Genomic DNA, 19,140 nt, shown 5'->3' with positions numbered 1-19,140 from the left:
ATCTTTAGATGTTACTGAATCAACTCAATCAACCAGTTCTGGCAAGTCCAAATATTTGCAGTGGTAGCAAATACGAATAAGCGATCACATATAGAACACTTGCCATGTGGACAATCAGATGGATTCTGTCATCTAAGATTTAAAAAGCAAAATAAAAAAATACCACGGAAACCTTCATGTTATGGGAAAGTGACTGCATATTTGTAAAGAACACAGTCAATACTAGATGTGTGAGCTGTAAATAATGTAGTCATTATTATTTTGGTCTGGAACACTTTATGTCCTTTAGTCATTAAAATTAGGATCTATGAGACTGGGGCAGCATGGAGAAATGACTATTATACCATGCAGTGACTTTTTTTTAAAAAAAGAAAAACATAAACTTAGGGCATCTATTTCCCACCATTTTCTCATTTAATTACAATTCCCTGATACCTTTCTACTAGTCTCGTGCTGTTTGGGGGCAAACTAGTAAGAAGCTGGGGGCAAAAGTCTCCTCTTCCAATAAATTCCTGTGGAAGTAGGAAGGTATTATCTGTTTCTTCCTTTTATAATGGAGCTTAAATTCTTACCTGAAATAGACCCCAGCTGTGGAGGTAAAGGGTGTGGAGGAGAGGAAGAAATAACAGTGTTTGTGAGTGCACATGTGTGTGTGTGCACGTATGTGGCAGGTGTTTGCAAACACATGGGAAGCACCTATGCTTTTCTTGTTTCCAGTGGGAGAAGCTGCCTAAAGCATGTCTCTTGCTGTTCAGCAAGACATCTCGGTTCCCTGAAAATTCGTCAGGGATGGTGAAATCTCCATCAACGAACACAGAAAGCTCCACCAAAGAGACAGTTCATGGTGAATTCAGTTATAGTGACATTCTAGAAGTTGACACCCGTCAACCCTTTCTATCCACCTCCACCCTGTCTCAGTGTCTTTCTTTTGCTGTTGCTTCTCATCACCAACAAACTCATGTCTAGTTTTAGGGAAACATTACTGTGTAATGGCTTCTGTAAAATAAGGGCTCTCCTTTCTAGAAAAATTTAATAGTCTTAGCAATTAAGCCCATGTTTTATAGTATTGTTTCATTAGGAATAAACACATATATTGTAATTAAAAACTTTTCTCAGCTTCTGAGTGGTCTTTCCATTTCATCAAATATTAAGAAGTGGGAGTATGAACGAAGGAATTAAAGAAGAAACAGAAAAGAAGGAAAATAATTCACAAAATGTAATACACAATCACACCAGGCAACTGTAGTCTCTTTCCTGGATAATTTGTGTTAAAATTTATCAGACTCAGAAGCTGATGTGAAAAATAGCCCAATATAGTTTCTCCTTGTTGTCTAATATCATCGCAGGTCTATCTGCCTCATTGATAATGTAATTTCTTTCTGTTTAAAGGCAAAATACTTCAAGTATTTGACAAGCTAAACATTAGCCCTAAAAATGTGTATCAATCTGCATTTATATATTTTCTACATAAAAAGTTCTCAAACTCAAAATCAAAATATTTACAAAGGTATCATGTGCTTATTGATGTCACACATTTTCTTTGCAAAGTGCATAATGAAAATTTCAGAAGTAGTCGATTCTGTTTGCTGTAAAATGTCTCCATTAAAATACAAAGAAACAAACTATTGATGCACAGGGCAATTTGCATGGATCTTAAGAGGTGTTCTGCTGAGTAAAAAACTGCCAGTCTCAAAAGGTACATACTGAATGATTCCATTTTTCTAGCATTCTCAAAATGACAAAATTACCAAGATGAAAAACGGATGGGAAGGCTGGAGTGACGGAAGGAGATGGCGAGAGGGAGGCAGTGACTATAAAGGGACAACTCAAGGGAGTTTCTTTGCAGTAATGGAGCAGTTCTGTGTCTTGATGGTGGTGGTGACGATATGCATTTCTACAGGAGGTAAAATGTCATAGAGCTGTACACAAAAACATACACAAGAAAAATGACTGCATGCAAAGGCTGGCAAAATCCAAGTAAGGTCTAAGCTCTAGTTAAATTGTATTCTCAATGTCCTGGTTTTGCTAATGTACTGTAGTTATCATTGCGGAAGACCGGGTGATGAGTACATGAGACTTCCTTGTACTATTATTGCAACTTCTTGTGAGTCTGTAATTATTTCATTATATAAAGGTAGAAACATAAATCTCTGTTGAAGAAAAACTTCTGGCAACTAAACACACTTGGAAGCAATTTAGTCAAAGACTGGTGTCCTTTCAGGAGGCAGAGCCCTTAAGTGTAAACACTGAAGACCCCTGATTTAGCATATGTTTAGTATCCAGGTAACCAGGACTGCAACTCTTAGACTGTATAACTGAAAACAATTAATTGTTCCCATTTCTTTTATGAAGGTTGTAGAATCAGGAAATTTCAGAGCAAGCAGGGTCCATGCTCTCAGGTTACAACTCTCTGTTTTGATATCCTGATTTGTAATGTGAGGGCTTTGTCCTAGTTTCTTTGCAGTGTCTTGCCTAGTTCTAAATTTCATACTACACATAAACTACAGAAATGGTAATGGTAATCATAAATTTTGCCTCAGTATTGCATAAGACAAATATTTCAACTTATGTTGATTATAAATGTGGATACAGAAAGAACCCATTTATTATGTAACACCATCTATTAAAAATAACTGGAGAGCAAACCAACTGGACTAATTCTTACTCCTTAGATCAGGTGGTAATTTTCCAGGACAGAGGGTCTGGGCGGTTTCTTTGAAATGACGTATCGTTACATCCTCCTTGTATAGAATATAGTGCTCATATCTACTGATATCTACTGGAGTGTCTGCGTAGAAAGGGGTGGCATCAGTGTGTCCCAGTAAGGACCCGTTGACTGCCCATGAGATCTGCTAAATCGACCCTGGGGAGATTCAGAAGAAACACTCAAACTCAGGAGGCTCTAACCCTTATTATTTGGGAATAAATGATGATATGCTTTTTATAACCAATATAGCTTTAGTTTCCTTACTTGTTTCAACTACTTTTCTTCATGGAATGCTAAAATAGAACTACCTTGGGAAACTGAGCCCACTGTAAAAACAAAGTCAGGTTCTAGGGCTGTTCCTCCCTCACGATAACACGCCTAGAGAAAAGGATTTTAACTGCAGCAACATTTTTTTTTTTTTTTTTTTTGGTATTGAGTTCCCTTAAGTCTATAATAATTTATATTTGAAAAAAAAAAGAACTAGCAACTCATAGCATTAGTGTAATAATTTTATTAATAAAACGAACCCATAGGATTCAAACAAGTATACAAAGTATTTTTTTTCCTGTGGGTTAAATTGTTACACTTTTAATAATAAAAATAAGAAAGTTTTCATAGTTAACTTACCAAAAACATAACCCTTGCCTATTGTTTCTTATTGTGCAAAACAAAAACAAAGAGTTTTGCCCACAGAAGGATTTTGTGCACCAAAACATGCACATTTTCAATTTCAAAATTTCTGCATCAAAATGAAAATTCCAAGGCCACGTTTTTGTTTTTTCAAACTAAAGAAGGGCAAGAGGGGAATAAACAAGCAAATAACAGCAGCTAAATTTTTAATCTTCATTCCCAGGTATTTTCTGTTTCAATGTAGAATTCTCCACATTCATAAAATGATATCTTCAACCTACTGCTTACGGTCAGATATGCCAGTATCAGTTTGATAAGGCAAGTCACACCTTTTAGCTATTCTCTTAAGTCCTACAGAGATAGTTTCACTTCAATTTCACAGGGTCACTTCAAGATTTATCTAAAAAGGTGACAAAACAATCCTAGTGAAGGATTCCTTTAAGTAGTTGCTTTTCTAGATGGAGCCAAATAATTAAACTTTCTCTCTCTCCATACTGGAGTTTGTTTCTTTCATTACGTTTTAGTATCATGGAGTCGAACAATGCTTTGACAAGGCATGAACTACAACTTAGAAGTCAATGAACAGTTGAAGATGATCTTTTGTAAAGTAAAAATCAACTGTTTAGACAACACTTAAATACACATTACCTGTTTAAAGATACACACACAAAAGAGCAAAATTCAAAAACCAAATCAAGGAATAACGTTTTGTGACAATTTCAGTAGCACAATTACTGGTCTAACAGTTTTGCATTGTGGTATAGTGGCTTACAATGAAAGAACTATGCAGGAGGCTTCCATGATTGCAGAGAAGAGAGGTAAGCCCAGAGGGTGAAAAGCATACATTTGCCTAATGTGTGTAGAAAATTCCCTGATCAAATGGCCAACTAACTTTTAAATACAAAATTTAACCTTAGAAGAACTTTTCTATTTTTGGTGAACATTGATTGAAAGAAAAACCAATCATTCTGTTAAATGAAGTACAATATTCTGCAGGGGAAGCACCAGGGTTTCTAGATCAAACCCTTAGGACATGAAGAAAACCAAAGTACTCTGCTAGTTCAAAATCTCGTTCACAGGAATCCCTGGCTCCCTTCCATGTGTCCAGAGATGCTCTCAGCTCACAAAGCCAACAGATGGAGGGAAAAGCAAGTGAACATGTGACCATGTAGGAGGGGAGCTGGGGACAGTAAAACACTGCTCAGACTTTTAGCAGAAACACAATCCTGTTGGTCTGAATATCCTGAGGTTAAAGGATAATAAAATATTGCACCAACACAATAAAGAAAAAATCACAGTTTAAACAGAATTACTGAAGAACTGGAATAATGTACAATGAAGTGACTGCCATCAGTAGACCTAGGTCTCTTGACAGGAATTAAAGTTGTGTCTTTTTTAAAAAATGGCACTCCTACCTTCTTTTGGTTTGGTGTTTATTTTGACATTCTCTTAGGTATACATATATTTACTTCCATTTAATGCTAACTTACTGAATTTTCCCCTTGGCCCAGTTTCATATTTAGTGATAGTTGCTGTAAACAGCAGTAACTCCAAAGAAGAGTACTCAAGGTGAGAGATTTAAAAACATATCTGATAACCCCATTAGAGGTAGGTTAGAAAAAGGCCTTTTATTTTGGACTGTGTAGTTATCAAGGCATCCTGCAGATGCAACCTTTTCTCTCACTTCTTTCTCTGACATGCTCCTAGGTAAATAAGATATGAGGAAAATCAAACATATATCCTGTTAAAGCACTTAAAGGGGGTAAAAAGTACAGCCTTCAACAAAATGTGTTTTCACACGAAATTCACCTTTCCCCTTTGAACTGACAAGCTTTTCAAGAAACCCTTTCTTGTTTTCATAATACTGTACTGCCAATTTATAAACTACGTTTTAGTCTACCCTTGAAAGAATGAAAACTGTAGTACTTCATTAGGACCTCGTATGACCATGATCTCAAGAAAAGATACTTTCAATGTCTCTAGGCCTGAATATGATAGGAAATCATGAAGCACCCAAAACCTCAGGGTCTCACGTTGTATTTGGAGTGGGCCATTTTCCTATTCATGCACACCCTTGTTTTGTTACCCTCTCCAAAATCAAGTCTTCCCCGCTTCAGTTCATATCGCCTTCATTCCACTCTTTAAAACGCCATGGGAAACTCCCACAGTGTTTCCACTGTTGACAGATTCCTTTCTCTCAGGTCATCGCAGGCACCCTTTCACTTACTCTATAACCATCAGGACTTCCATTACATTCTGTGACTTTGCACATCTTCATCCCAGTTTTTAACAGGGATATATATATGACCACCATACAAACTTGTGCAGCAATCCTGTCGGCCCACTAGAAATTTCTCACATTCTTTAATTCCTGTTGCCTTCAGTCTTGATATTCATTCATGTTTTCAAGTGAATCTTTCCTGTCTCTTTCCCAAAAAGGCAGAAGGAAAAGAACCAACGTTCTAATTTGATGATGAACACAGTGATTTCTGAAATATGTTCAGAGAATGAAGGACACAGGCTGGGTCTCTTCTACATCGCTAGGATGTGGATCAACCTGCAAAAAAAAGAGCAGACTGAGATTAGTGTTGTAGCATTATTTAAAATGAGTCTAGTACCTATTTCTAATTACATGATGGTTATATGCCAAGTTGGTCAGAGCCTGCTATTAGTAAGTCCCAGAAGGTGCTTAAGTTCTCTATATTCCATAGCCAAATAACAGACCTTAGAGGCAATCCACAATACTGTATATGATGCCACAGATCACGAGGAAAATAGTAAAAAAATCTGGCAAAAGAATCAGTGATAATCTATTACCACTGTATAAACAAATTTAAATGTATCCCTTACTAATTATGAGTCAGCAACAGATACTCTAATAAATAGATGACAAAAAAGGATTTGAAAATAATACAGTAAAAGTCTAATTTTCTTTTGCTTTGCTTACCTCTGCATAAAGAGGTGGGGGTTGAAACCGGAATTCCTGTATACAGGCAAACATAGGACAGCACACTTCTCCCTCACAGTTAGGGGGCTGAGGGTAAGAAGGAATGTGTCTAGAGAATTCTTCCTCTGATACCACATCTGCATAATTTGGTGGTGCTGAAATAGAAATGAAGTTGGAGTAAGAAATCCACTCAAAAATTAATCTCAATTCTTAACTGTTACAAAAACAAGAAACAGTTAAATTTGAAGATAATATGGCATTCTTTCCCTCTAATCAGCAAGGTTTTATGCACATTACAATAAAAAATAGTTTCTCCCTTTATTAAACTACTACTAATAGATTATATTCTAGTCTCTTGAGATATAGGTAAACAAATATCACTGAACTATGACTACAGAAAATACGTAACACACCACACATTTGACTATGTTTCATTGTTTTCCTAGTACAAATAGGAATTAGGAAATGTACATCTTATTCCTCAATCTGCTATCAGCAGCTTTGCATCCTAGATAAAGCTAAACGTTCAAAGCCGCTCCCAGGACTAACGCTTTATGATTTTTTAGTAGTAGGAATAAAGATACCCAGAGTAGCAGTACTAATCAACGTGTGAGCACTTCATAGCTTATATATTCTGTTCTTAGATATTTTCTAGGTAAAATTTCATTATGAAAGAACACCAAAATATTTTACCTTCAGGCTGTTCTGGCAGGGTCAGTGTCAACCAGCTCATATCCATACTGAACTGGCTGGCAATGCTGGAGTTTCTGCTGCCAAAACCATTATATGGAATTGTACCAATCACTAATGGCAGTTCAAGCATCAATTTTTTAGCACCAGGAATGTGAATGTACACCTAATAAGCCAAAAAAAAAAAAAAAAAAAAAGAGAGAGAGAGAGAGAGAAAGGAACAAATGTAAGTTACACCTCCAGTAGGTAGCCCAATTAATTTCTTTTTTCATAGAAACAAATGCTTTTGTCAGCTGCCACCACCCTCATCACAATTCTCAACTGTCTTGATTAAACAAAATGAAGAGTACACAAAACATAGTGAATGCTCTGTGACAGAGAACTGTGTCCTTAACATGCATCACGGTAGGTTTGCATGGCTCATATAATAATTATAGAAAATTAAGGATATGTCTTCAATATAACAAACACCCTTTAATGCACCTCAATTCTTTCATGGCATTCTATTAAATCCCTTGTGGGGAATAGTTTTTTATTAAAAACAAGGGCCAATCTTCATACAATCCCCAATTGGTGTTAATGCTGAATATGCATAGTAACATGACATCAGTTATTGTCCATCATACACTTTTTTTTTTTTTAAAGAGCTTTGCTTACAGCTAAGGAATAGTCCACTCTGATAATGCAGCAGTCCAGGATGGATGGAGTGACAGGTGGAATTTTGAGCGTTTTCCCATTCCATGTGTCCGTGCTCCCGGAAGCGATGTGGTTTCCTCGCACATTGGCAACCATGTGTCGAATGGTCTTTGTTTTTCCACTAGCCAAATACGTCTGGGTTTGGAAAATAGCAGCCTTTGGAACAATCAGACGAGAGGAACAATTCTCTATTTCTGCATAGATTGGAATAGCTTCTCCTAAAAAGAAAACAAAACCAGGGAGGATTCAGAGACTCTTTAAAAACTTCTCACCACAGTGGATTAGGGCCATATAGCTGAAATGTTCCAACATCACTTTAACAAATTGAAAAGCTTTGATGGAAAACATATTGTAAATTCAAGCCAGAGAAATAAAAATTCACTGCAGGTTGTGGTAGATCTTATTTTCTAATTATTGCATTATTGACTTTTCTAATGTAGCAATATTGCATTAGCAATTCTAAAGATATGTAAATGACCAGTGTCTATATAAATTAGGATAAGGCATACAAATAAATGATTCAGGACTATGTTAAGTATAAAAGATCACTAACAAACTCATTAGTGCTTATCAAATTAAAATCTGCCCAAGAGGAGAACAAAGCCTTTGCTTTTAAGGAATTAATAATGTTAAGGCACAGAAAGAATCAACGGATGGACTAGGCAAGTTTTATAACATTATGGCTCCACATCATACCATTCCATACTGAATTCCTTTCTAACAAGTTCGAATCCTGAAGCAGGGGCCAAATCCACTGCTGGAAATGGGCCCTTCACTATTGGCAGTTCCAGTAACAATCTGATTGTTAAGTTTGTTAATATACTACATTCCAGTCCCAAGTATTTGCATATATCAAGCCAGCAAGGAATCAGAATGTCTAATAGCATTTTATACTCCAATAGTTCTCTTCTTAGCAATACAACCCTGGAGATTCTTTTGCAACATTAAAATCAGATGCTGGCATTTTCTCATTCCTCTAGTTATATTCTTTGTTACTAAAGTAACAGGATCGAAGTCAGAAAAAAACAGGAGTTTGACTGGAAACAATTCCTCCATTTAAAAATACTTAAATATCAATTATTTATATTAAAAATGTATCACTACTCATGTTTTAAAATACTATACATGTCATACAATTACAAAAAACACTATTTAAAATCACTTCAAATTAGCTAAGAAGATGAATGAAATCTTTCATTTGGACTTTCAAGCATTTTGCTTACCATTACAGTATCCCTTTCTTTCAATTTTGGCACTCAGCGAGACTGGACCAGAAGTGAAAAACCAACAGCCAACCATTTTCTCTTGAGTTTTCAATACAGGGGTCTTGAAAATTTCAAACAATAAAACAACCTTAATTAGGCCACTCTAGAGAACGCATATAACTTAAAATTATGTCTTTCTTCACAGAATGGTAGTAAAGAAACACCAAAAAAATGAATAAAACTTTCTTATCCTTATGTAACATATTAGGCCAAATATGCACAAAAACACAGGGTGTTAAGACTCCCCCTTTTAGGAAAATCACAGTGAATTTTCAGATTCAAAAATTAGCATGACACCATTTTATTTTACCCTGAAGTAATTATGTTTCCAGGAAATAATATACCATGTTGTTTTAAAAAAATCAAAAGCTGTATTAGTACTTATAAACATGACAGAATTATTTTTAAGACTTTATATACAAAAGTCAGGTGGAAGGACAAATGATATAAAAATAAAAAATAAAAATAAAAAATAATCAGAACATTATATTTATTTTGGCATTTAATAAGTGGAATAATCAAACAGCCTTTTCCCATCACTTACTTCAAAATGCATTATCAGGCAGAAATTTCATGTGTTCTTAATTTGGAATGGTTTTGGGGTTTTGTGTAATAGTGCAATGACGTGTAGTGTTAACAGATCTGAAAAGCTTATTAAATATACTATCTCACGATAGTATGCTATTCTATAGTGTCAAGAGAAGTTACCACAAGATTTACAATGTTCAGTTTACAAGTTACACACACCAAAGCTTTCTGTAAAACCCAGTTACTTGCAATATTTTTTCTTTATTTATACAAAGAATAGTAAGGGATCAACAGTGTCTGTTTTTAGCAAAGATAAATCCCTTTAAATCAATTCCTGCAATGGTCATAAAAACTTTAAGAATATTTAACCTGCCAATTCTAAGTAGTTTTTAAAAATATAAGTTACTTAGCATCACCAATTTTCAAAAATGGTTTTAAAGCAGCTGTTAAAAGTCATAGCTATAAGCCAGGCCAGCTGGGTGCCGGCTATTTTATGATTCTGACCACAAGAGGCCATGTAACCACAGCATATCTGCTATCTTTTCATAATCTAAAGGTGAACATTAAATTCTATTTCTCTTTCATGCGAAAATAAGACTTAAACAACAACTTTTTAACTGCTAGCTTTTTCCTTGTCTTTCAAAAACACAGGCTAGAAAAACCTCCAACATGAAAAATACATCTTTGTCACATCAGTATCGTGATGGAAAGTTTAAATTATCTCAGTATTTTCTATGAAGTAAAAAAAATCATTCATTCATATTTAAATGAAGAACCATTAGGTCCTAGTAGCTATCATGAAAGTACAAGGTATAATTTTATATTATTTTGATAATATGGGTTTAGATAAAAGAATCTAGCTCATTAGCTCCCATCTTGCCTATTCTGTTGTTACTTATAGCCTGATCTTTCTTATCAGTCTACAGTATTTCTGGTGATTATTAGAAGTTCAATGCTTTAATGTGGCCAAATCTGTCATAAGGAAATGATAAGTGAAAGGATCTCGGCGGCAGCTGCATGCACTTACTTAATGTTAGAAAATGACATGCAAAATGGAAGGATACATAGCATAATGGCCTGAGCTTCAATAACAGGCTGAGCATGATTAATACTCTTCCATAATTACTGTTCCTCAACCTGCTATTATTGAGGAGTTTAGAATACCCCAGTCCTGTAAATGTGGCCACTCTGGTAAAAGTAACTACTCTCTATGTGTGCATTATTGTTATTAAGCCTTATTAATGCATTTCAAGCCTGTGTAACTTTTTGGCAAAAGAAGCCCTGAACAGCAGGGACATAATCAATAGTATTAACACACACAATTTGTAATTTGTCCAACCTAGAATCATATATTTATAGTGAATGCCTTTGGGTTACAAGATTGTGTTTTCCAAGCCATCAGAAAGTGACAGGACCGACTACCAGTAAACTGGCTAAATATAGATCCCACTGTTGAAAGGAAGGAGGAAGGGAGGGAAGGAGGAAGAGAAGGAGGAAGAGAAAAAGGAAGAACTTACTAGTAATGCTGGTGTGTTGACATCGACATGACTAACAACCTGCAGTTCCCTCTTTACACTCTGATCAGGTACCTTGGGTCGTTCCAACACTGCCCGGACACAGTACTGAATGCTTCCATATTTCCCAGTAAACGAGGTGACCAAAGGTCTGAAACCAACCAAAGACATTAATTATGAGTTTACTTTCAGTTAAACATAGCCAAAAAAAGCATGGTTTAAAATGTTTTAGGTTGGAAATAAAAAATGAGTAAGTCTATTTAGGGACTATTCAGTATAAACATGCATACTTGAGAATCAGAAGATACCTAGCAGTGATACATTCGGATGGACATATTGCAGAGAAAGATAACCACAAAATTATACAGTTTCACTTACTCAGATGGAAGTTGAAAGCGAAATGGAAATTCATGTTTTCCAGGCTGTAATAAAATGATGCCTTCACCTATAAGAGATTGTATTTTATTTTAATGAAGGATGGTTAGTATTAGATCAAGAGTTTTCACAATGTAAATAATTTTTTGAAGGAAGTTTTTCTTGCTACAAAATGCACCATACTCCAAAAGTTTATTAAACAAATGTACAGAATTAAATTTGAGTGTGTGTGTGTGTGTGTGTATGTGTGTGTATGTGTTTGAGCGACGGGGTCTTGCTTATTGCCCAGGCCAGAGTGCTATGGCCTTGAACTCCTGGGCTTAAGCAATCTTCCTGCCTCTGACTCCCAAGGAGCTGGGACTACAGGCATGTGCCATGGTTCTTGACTAATTTTTAGTAATTCTTTCCAGAGATGGGGTCTTGCTATATTGCCCAAGCTGGTCTCAAACTCCTGGCCTCAAATGATTCTCCCACCTAGGACTCCCAAAGCACTAAGCTTATAGGGGTGAGCTACTGTACTTGGCCAGTTTTTACCAAGTACCATAACACTCACACGTACATACACACATATATTCCATTCTCAAATAGGCCAATTACTAAAGTGCTAAGGCTTAGAACTCCAACATACATATATATGTGTATATGGATATGTATATTTGTGTGTGTGTATATGTAAAAATCACAACTGCTTACCCCCATTCTATTATACTAATGGGAAATACCAATATTAAATTGGACCAAAAACGAATTTAGCAAGACAGATTTATTCTGGGTATACCAGAAACATCACATTGAGTATTCTTTGAGCAGAAATGGAAAAGGGAGTGAAAACTTTATGAATATTGTTAATATTGGGTATAACACAAAACAGCCAAACCAACAAGACAAGCTATTAAGCAAGTCATGTATGTATCCTTGAGCTCTCCTGACTAACAAAGAGTTTCTTGGTGGCTAACTTGTGAACACAGAAAGGGCTTTACCAAGCATGGCCAGGGCCGTTTTCTCAGCTTTGGGTTACCAGCTCCATTTTATTTCATGAAGAAGCTTATCATTGGATTGTGAGAAGGCCAAAATGCAGGGTGTGGAGGGACTTTGTAAGGCCAGAGGCAACACTGAAACCTGTGATGAAGGTACCAAGACAATCTGTTTAATTCAGATCCAAAGTAGACTTCGTGGCTTTCACGGTTGGTCAGGAGGCTCTCTTGAAAGACTTATACACTCTCCTTTCATTTCATGCTCAGATTTAATATTGAACTCCCTTATTGTGGGTAGGATAAATAAGATGAAGAAATGGGAACACAGAGAGAACTCTGAGATTTGCCTGGTCATCTGACACTAAAATGAAGATTTCTACTTTATCCATTCACTAAAAAAAAATTAAAGAAATCAGTAGTGAAATGGGAATTTTTTATCCCTTAAATAAAAATAGAGTTTTATTTTATGACCTTAACCAAGTCAGCTGACATTTCAACTTTGTACTTTTAGAAAATAGGAACACATTACTGACCCATTAAGTCTTCTGAATCTATGCCCAATTTTTAATGTGTTGACATCAAGGGCGATAAAAAAGTGACACACCTGCCACTTAAGTCAATTTGAATACTCCACAGGTGGGTGACTGGAGGCAAAGTGAAGAACAAGTCACAGGGGCATGAGATCATGTTAAATTCAGTGGCAGGGCGAGTCCCAGTGGCTGAGGTGTGCTCAGGAAGGTTGCAGCAGAGCTACAGTACCAGGGACCAGGGAAGCATCTCAACCTGATGGCTGTGGAGTGAAAGGCTCAAGGCAACCCCAGTGCTCCTAAAGGAGCTGGGCTGAAGTTCTAATTTGAAATTATTAGAGTACAGAACATGACCAAGTATTTACAAATGTGTTGAAGTATGTATTTCATTTGAGTTTAAAATGCATAGTGCTTAGATTTCAGGCACTGTGGATAATCCTCAAATAGACTAGGGGAGGAAAGGAGATTACATGCTTGTACACAAGTAATTACCATAGAGTGCTAGAACCTAGAGCATTTACAAAGGAACAGGGGTGGGCCCAACATCTTCAGGACCTGAGGGCTGGAATGGAGACAGGTAGGAAGGGAAATTTAGATAAAGAATAGCATGAGGAAGAGCATAGCAGGCATGTGTGGGGAACACAGTTACCCAGGATGCTGAAGAGAATGAGAGATGAAGTTCCCCTTTCATTAAGAAACAAATCGACATAGGAGACATATCATTTAAAATGAGACTTTCAACTATCTCAAAACATAAACAGGAAAAAGAAATGGAAAAACTGATAAAAATGGGTTATAATATTTGGAATTCAATCTTTGTTTTCTTTTCCTCTTTCTCAATTTTTTTTTTTAATGTAAAAGGTTCACAAGTTGAACCATGTGCCCATTTCTGCTCTGCACCAACCGCTCATTATTTCTGTCTTGTTTACTGAGCCCTACAAAGTCACAGAAAGATGTTTCAATCACTAATGGTCTTACAGCCAAAGCTCATAATTAAAGGTTTTGGTGAGCCGTAGGATGCAGAAGACCATTACAGAGGCAGAGACTGGGGCTCAGGAAGAGCGACTTGCATAACGTCACACTGCTGGTGGGTGACGGAGAACTGAAACCAACTCTCTGATACTGTCTTGTCTTTCTACTACAATTTCTCAACAAAAATGTGAACAAAAGCAATCACAATGATAGCAAGTAGTTGAATTAGATTAAGGACGTCAAATAATTATCTGGAGAGCATTTGTGAAAACAGATCCCAGTGCTACATAACATGGATTTCTAAAAATCTCCTTAGGTGATTGAAACACAGCCAGGTTTTGTAATGAAATGACCCCAGAATACAGACTGTGTCAAGATGCTAACTTCTTCCAAGCTATAGATATTAGGGGTGACTTAGTTTTTTTCCTCAGCTTGTACTATGGTCTTAAGCAAAATGTAATTGTGCCAATATGTGCTATGATACATTCTAAAACAAGTTTAAGATTTTCAAATTGTCTAGCTTTTACATTCTGTTCCACATGTATATATGTGCGTGCATGTGAGGAATAAACATCTGACTTGTGAATTAAAAACTATTTGTTAGCCCAGATTTTACCAAAGCAGTTTTTTATTGCTAATCCCAGGTTCAACTGTTTTTAATTTTACAGCTATTTACTCGGCAGTTACAGGCCCAGGGATAGAGTCCAAAGTCCCGGACAAAAATGAATGTATATCTCTCTCCCAATGTCCTTGACTCCATTCAGCCATCTTGCAAATTGTGTTGTCTGCTTCCACTGGGGCCTGGGTTGATCCTGGAAGCAATACTGAGGAAAGGGCATGAAGGAGTAAGAACTAGCACTAACACACTGTCGCCATTGATCCAAAAGGCAGTTTTGATTCCAAATACGGTTTTCCTCACTACAATTTTGGGATCACTCAGATGATCATTTACCTTGAGGACTTCGCTGTGTCCACAGTAGGATAAGGCAAAACCACATATTCTATTATATTTTGTATAAGACATAGTACATAAATATAATGCGTTCGCTCTTCAAGGAGAGGAGGTACATACTATCGTTTTACTTGATAGATAAAAGCTCGTGGCATAAAGGTAAAAGTTTAAACTAGTTTTCATCCATGAAATAAGAGTAAGACTCATGGTTCTTAGTATTTTCATGACTAAAGGGATCCAATTTTTGGTATCTAATATTAATAAAACACTCATGTAATGTGTCCCCACATGGGTACTTCTGGAAAAGTCTACACTATGAACTGGACCTCACCAAAGTGAGTAGGAAGGGAAATCCAGACATGCCCAGATGGCCTTGTCTCTAAAGGCATTTTGAGTGGAGAGAAGTGGAGGAGAGGGGAAGAAGTGGGTAGGAAGGGAGGAGGAGGATGGGGAGGAAGAGGATGCAGAAGAAACAGCAGCAGTATCAGGTACAGGCACAACTCTTACTAAGTGGCCCTGCTCCCCAGAAGAGGGAAACCAAGCATGATGGTCAAGTCTAGAACACACTTCTTTGAACTCCTACCCCTCAGGAACTACTTCCCTATTCCCAACACCAAATTTCTGCTAATTCATCATGAACCAAGAACGTGTCCAGGATAGGGAGGAGTGGAAGCCATAAGACACGGGCACCGCAGAATGTAACCTCATAGCCGCCGGTTCCACCGTCCCTTCCTCGACCACAAAGAACAGGACCCAGATTTTTGGATCCCCCACTGTCCAATCACAGGTTCCCACCGCACCCAATGGCCCCCTCCTCTCGCGGTCCTAGAAAATCCCGAGCCACTGGTCCAGGTCAGGCCCGGCGGGCAAGGGGCGGGGCGCCAGGTAGAGCTGCGCACCCAGGACGTGCGGTCTCTCCTTACCCGCGAGGCTAGGCCAGACCCCACCCCCGGAAGCCCGCCCTGATCTCACCTGCCAGGTGGGCATCCCGCCTGCACGCGGCCTCCCGGCCCCTCCCCGGCCCCGTAGCCTGGCGGGGGAACCCCAGGCGCTCGCCTGCGCTTACCGGCCGGGGGCTCCCGCAGGCTGAGGCGCACGTTCAGGTACTCCACCTCCGAGAAGACAGCCAGGGCTGAGGCGCTGGCCGAGGCGCGGGGGCCGGCGCTCGGGCCCCAGGCGGCGGTGGCGCGGCCCTGGGCCTCCAGGCGCAGCGCGCGCAGGGCCACCGGCTCGGACGCCTCCAGCAGCACGTGCCCGGCCACCGTCTCGCCACTGGAGTAGCAGCCCTTGCGCTCGTCCTCGAACACCAGACCCAGGCTCTTTACGCGGCCCTCGGCACCCACGGCCGCCGCGCACCCAGCCTCACCGCCCATCCCGCCGGGCGACTCGTCCCTGCCCCTGAGGTCGGCAGAGACCCGGAGCCGGGGTCGCGAGCACAGCGGCACCGCTGTCACAGGCGCTCGCGGCAGACTCAGGCCGCCGCGGCAGCCGTGCGGTACCCGATGGAGCACCGGCTCGCCGAGGGGCCTGTCGCTTTAACAAACCCAGTTGGGGCTGGAAAAGGGCCGGGACAGCCCACCCCCGGCGGGCGGCCATAGGTCAGTTGCGAGCCCTGCTTCTTGCTGATTTGTTGTAGATGGTCACTGAGTCATTTCATTGGCGCTCCCACGCGTGGGTTGGCGCAGGAAGGCCGTGCGTGATCAAGCAGTGTTGGCCAATCGGGAGGCTCCGGCGTGCACGTGCACAGGCCGTTTACTGGCTGAGGCCAGGCACAGTCCTGGAGCCCAGGCCAATAGCGAGGCGGTGCGCCCATGTGGACAGACAGTGGGAAACAATATCTGTCAGGGAGGGGGCGGAACAGGGTTATCTCCGGCTCTCAGCGTGTCAGCCGTTCCCATGGTTACGAATGGGGGCGGGGTTTCTAGCAGCGTAAGGACTTTGCAGGAGCCACTGGGTTCTCCCTAGAGCATGAAGTTGTGGCTGTAACTGGCTTGTGTTTATGATTACATCTGCAATACTCAAGAGGAAATAGATGCCCTGCGAAATGGAACTCGGCAATATTTCCTTTTGAGATCTTGGGGGCCGGCCGCATCGGGACTTTAATGAATGACTTGGAATCTTCTAACCTCCAGATTTTTGATCCCCGCCTCTCCCAGGTTTCAGAATTCCCAGACTACGTAAGAGCCATAGATAAGAAAAATGAGGGTTGTGGTTTTAAACCTGATATGTCCCCTAAGGAGTTCTCTTCCTAAGCTCCGCAGTATCGCTGTTAGGAATAGCTGTAACTCTGATTCTTCCTGCTGTAAATAAGGTCATGAATCACATTGTTTTTGAACAACATCTGTCACTCAAGTTTCTGCCCCACCCAAAGTTTCCTGACATCAGTATCATATCCACAAAAATTTCCAATTGCCTTGATGACTTGTTCCCCACGCCCGCGGTTCCTCTGGCTTGTCCTGTTACATTTCCCTTTTTAACTTTACAGTTTTTTTCTCTGTTCTGTTTTTTACCATCTTGCATAGCTTGTCATTAGCTGGCCATCATTTTCTTAACTTTTAAGTTGTCCCCTTATTGACATGCCACGTTTGTGAGCTGTTATGTATTGATTAATCTCACAATGAAATTTAACAATTTTCCTAAAGCAAAAAAACCTCAAAGGTTTAAAGGTTGCTCTACTACCCTCGTTGAGTTTAGATTATTAATGTGGAGCTTTAATAAAGTTCTATAAGTTCAAAATTTCCTCTCAGAGAAAGTGAAAAAGTCCCAAATTAGGCTCTGTATAAAGTTCTGAAATAGTGGTTCTTCTCTGACCATTTCATCTAGAATAACTCCCAACATGCTCTCACTCTGCCTACTTTTTTAAATAACACAACCTGACCTTACATATTTATCTGTGTATTATCCATTCCACTCATTTGAAACACAGAACTTGGATTGAATGATGTATCCGAACCTTGTAGTATTATTGGCTCTGCAATACATGAATAGTGTTCTGCCTCTTATTCTACTAAACTTTCACTGTCTCCAGGCAATGGTTCCCTCCAAATTAAGTGGCTGGGAGAGGGAGAAAAGGACAATGGCCCTAACAGTGACGAAAGGACAAAATGGCAGATTTTGCATTCCGTATTGGGAAAGACCAGACTCATTGTTCTCATTTCAGTTAATAACAGTTTTGGCTGGCCAGGCGCGGTGGCTCACGCCTGTAATGCCAGCACTTCGGGAGGCCGAGGTGGGCAGAGCACGAGGTCAAGAGATCGAGACCACCCTGGCCAACATGGTGAAGCCCCGTCTCTACTAAAAATACAAAAATTAGCTGGGTATGGTGGCTGGCACCTGTAGTCCCAGCTACTTGGGAGGCTGAGGCAGGAGAATCTCTTGAACCCGGGAGGCAGAGGTTGCAGTGAGTCGAGATTGCACCACTGCACTCCATCCTGGGTGAGAAAGTGAGACTCCGTCTCAAACAAACAAAAAAACCCACACATTCTGCCTTTAAAAATATTTCTTGTTTACTAGATGAAAAGATCAATAGTAGAGTATGGACCCTTCGGGTTGATTCATCAGAATCCTTTTATCTTTCTCCTTGACGTACTCTGCTGCCTTCATGGTAGTAGAGAGTTACCACAACTCTAAGTGTCTCCTTCTCTTCCTTAACAACAGAGTTCAAGACATAAAGCAAGGGAGGGTCTGCAAACAAACAAAAATTCTCTCTTCTCTCAGAAAGAAGATATATTTATATCCTAGATTCATTGGCCAAAACTGAGTCATATGTACACCTATAGATTATTGACTGGCGAAAATAAATAGGATATTTACAATTCACTTAGGCCAGTGATTCTTCTCTGGGTGCTGAACACAATCAGAGCTCTGTTAACAAGGAAGAGGGGCAAATGGCTGTCGAGCAGTCAACATTGTCGAGCCATTCGAGTGGCTTAAGTGGGTCTGGCCAAATTTGCTATAGAGCAGAGCTGCCCCAGCCAGACCTTAAGAGGATATTTAAATAAAAAATCTTCTATAACCAGAGAGAAGGTAATTTATATGGTGACTCAACTCATTCACAGATAAAATTCCATTTTTGTTGTGTATACATTACAATGAATATTCAAGTTCAGCTATTATTAATATAGCAGCATATGACAGTTAAAAAAATCCGATCTGACAATCTCTTTTAATTGGCATGTTTACCATTTACATGTAATGTGATCTTTAACAACGTTGGTGCTACAACTTGTGTTCCCAAAATTTATATGCTGAAATCCTAACGCCCAAGATGATGGTATTAGGATGTAGGGCCTTTGGGAGGTGATTAGGCCGTGAATGCCAGGGCCCTCATGAGTGGGACTAGTGCCCTTACAAGAGGCCGGAG

The 19,140-nt window shown here is 39.3% G+C and overlaps 1 protein-coding gene across 1 annotated transcript; it reads right to left on the bottom strand.

The window, feature by feature from the left end:
- Positions 1 to 3,203: 3,203 nt before the first annotated feature.
- On the bottom strand, positions 3,204 to 16,309 carry ARRDC4 (arrestin domain containing 4). The gene is made up of 8 exons (XM_001100322.5): positions 15,844 to 16,309; positions 11,356 to 11,422; positions 10,981 to 11,128; positions 8,894 to 8,996; positions 7,632 to 7,888; positions 6,978 to 7,140; positions 6,285 to 6,439; positions 3,204 to 5,894 (listed from the first exon to the last, which is right to left on the bottom strand). The coding sequence occupies exons 1-8, from the start codon at positions 16,148 to 16,150 to the stop codon at positions 5,838 to 5,840; spliced, it is 1,257 nt and encodes a 418-aa protein (XP_001100322.1). The 5' UTR covers positions 16,151 to 16,309; the 3' UTR covers positions 3,204 to 5,837.
- Between the last annotated feature and the right edge of the window lie 2,831 nt (positions 16,310 to 19,140).

Source organism: Macaca mulatta, chromosome 7 (assembly GCF_049350105.2).
Source record: "Macaca mulatta isolate MMU2019108-1 chromosome 7, T2T-MMU8v2.0, whole genome shotgun sequence".
Lineage (NCBI taxonomy): Eukaryota > Metazoa > Chordata > Mammalia > Primates > Cercopithecidae > Macaca > Macaca mulatta.
The sequence above is the reverse complement of the archived record's forward strand: the minus strand, read 5'-3'. Positions and strand labels throughout refer to the sequence as shown.

Bases quoted from the DNA above. Each gene is read 5' to 3' on its own strand.
- ARRDC4 (XM_001100322.5), bottom strand. From the start codon at position 16,150: ATGGGCGGTGAGGCTGGGTGCGCGGCGGCCGTGGGTGCCGAGGGCCGC. The intron at 11,423-15,843 runs GTAAGCGCAGGC...AATCTCTTATAG, and splicing joins CCTGCGGGAGCCCCCGGCCG to GTGAAGGCATCATTTTATTA. The intron at 5,895-6,284 runs GTAAGCAAAGCA...TTTTTTTTGCAG, and splicing joins CCCCACCTCTTTATGCAGAG to GTTGATCCACATCCTAGCGA.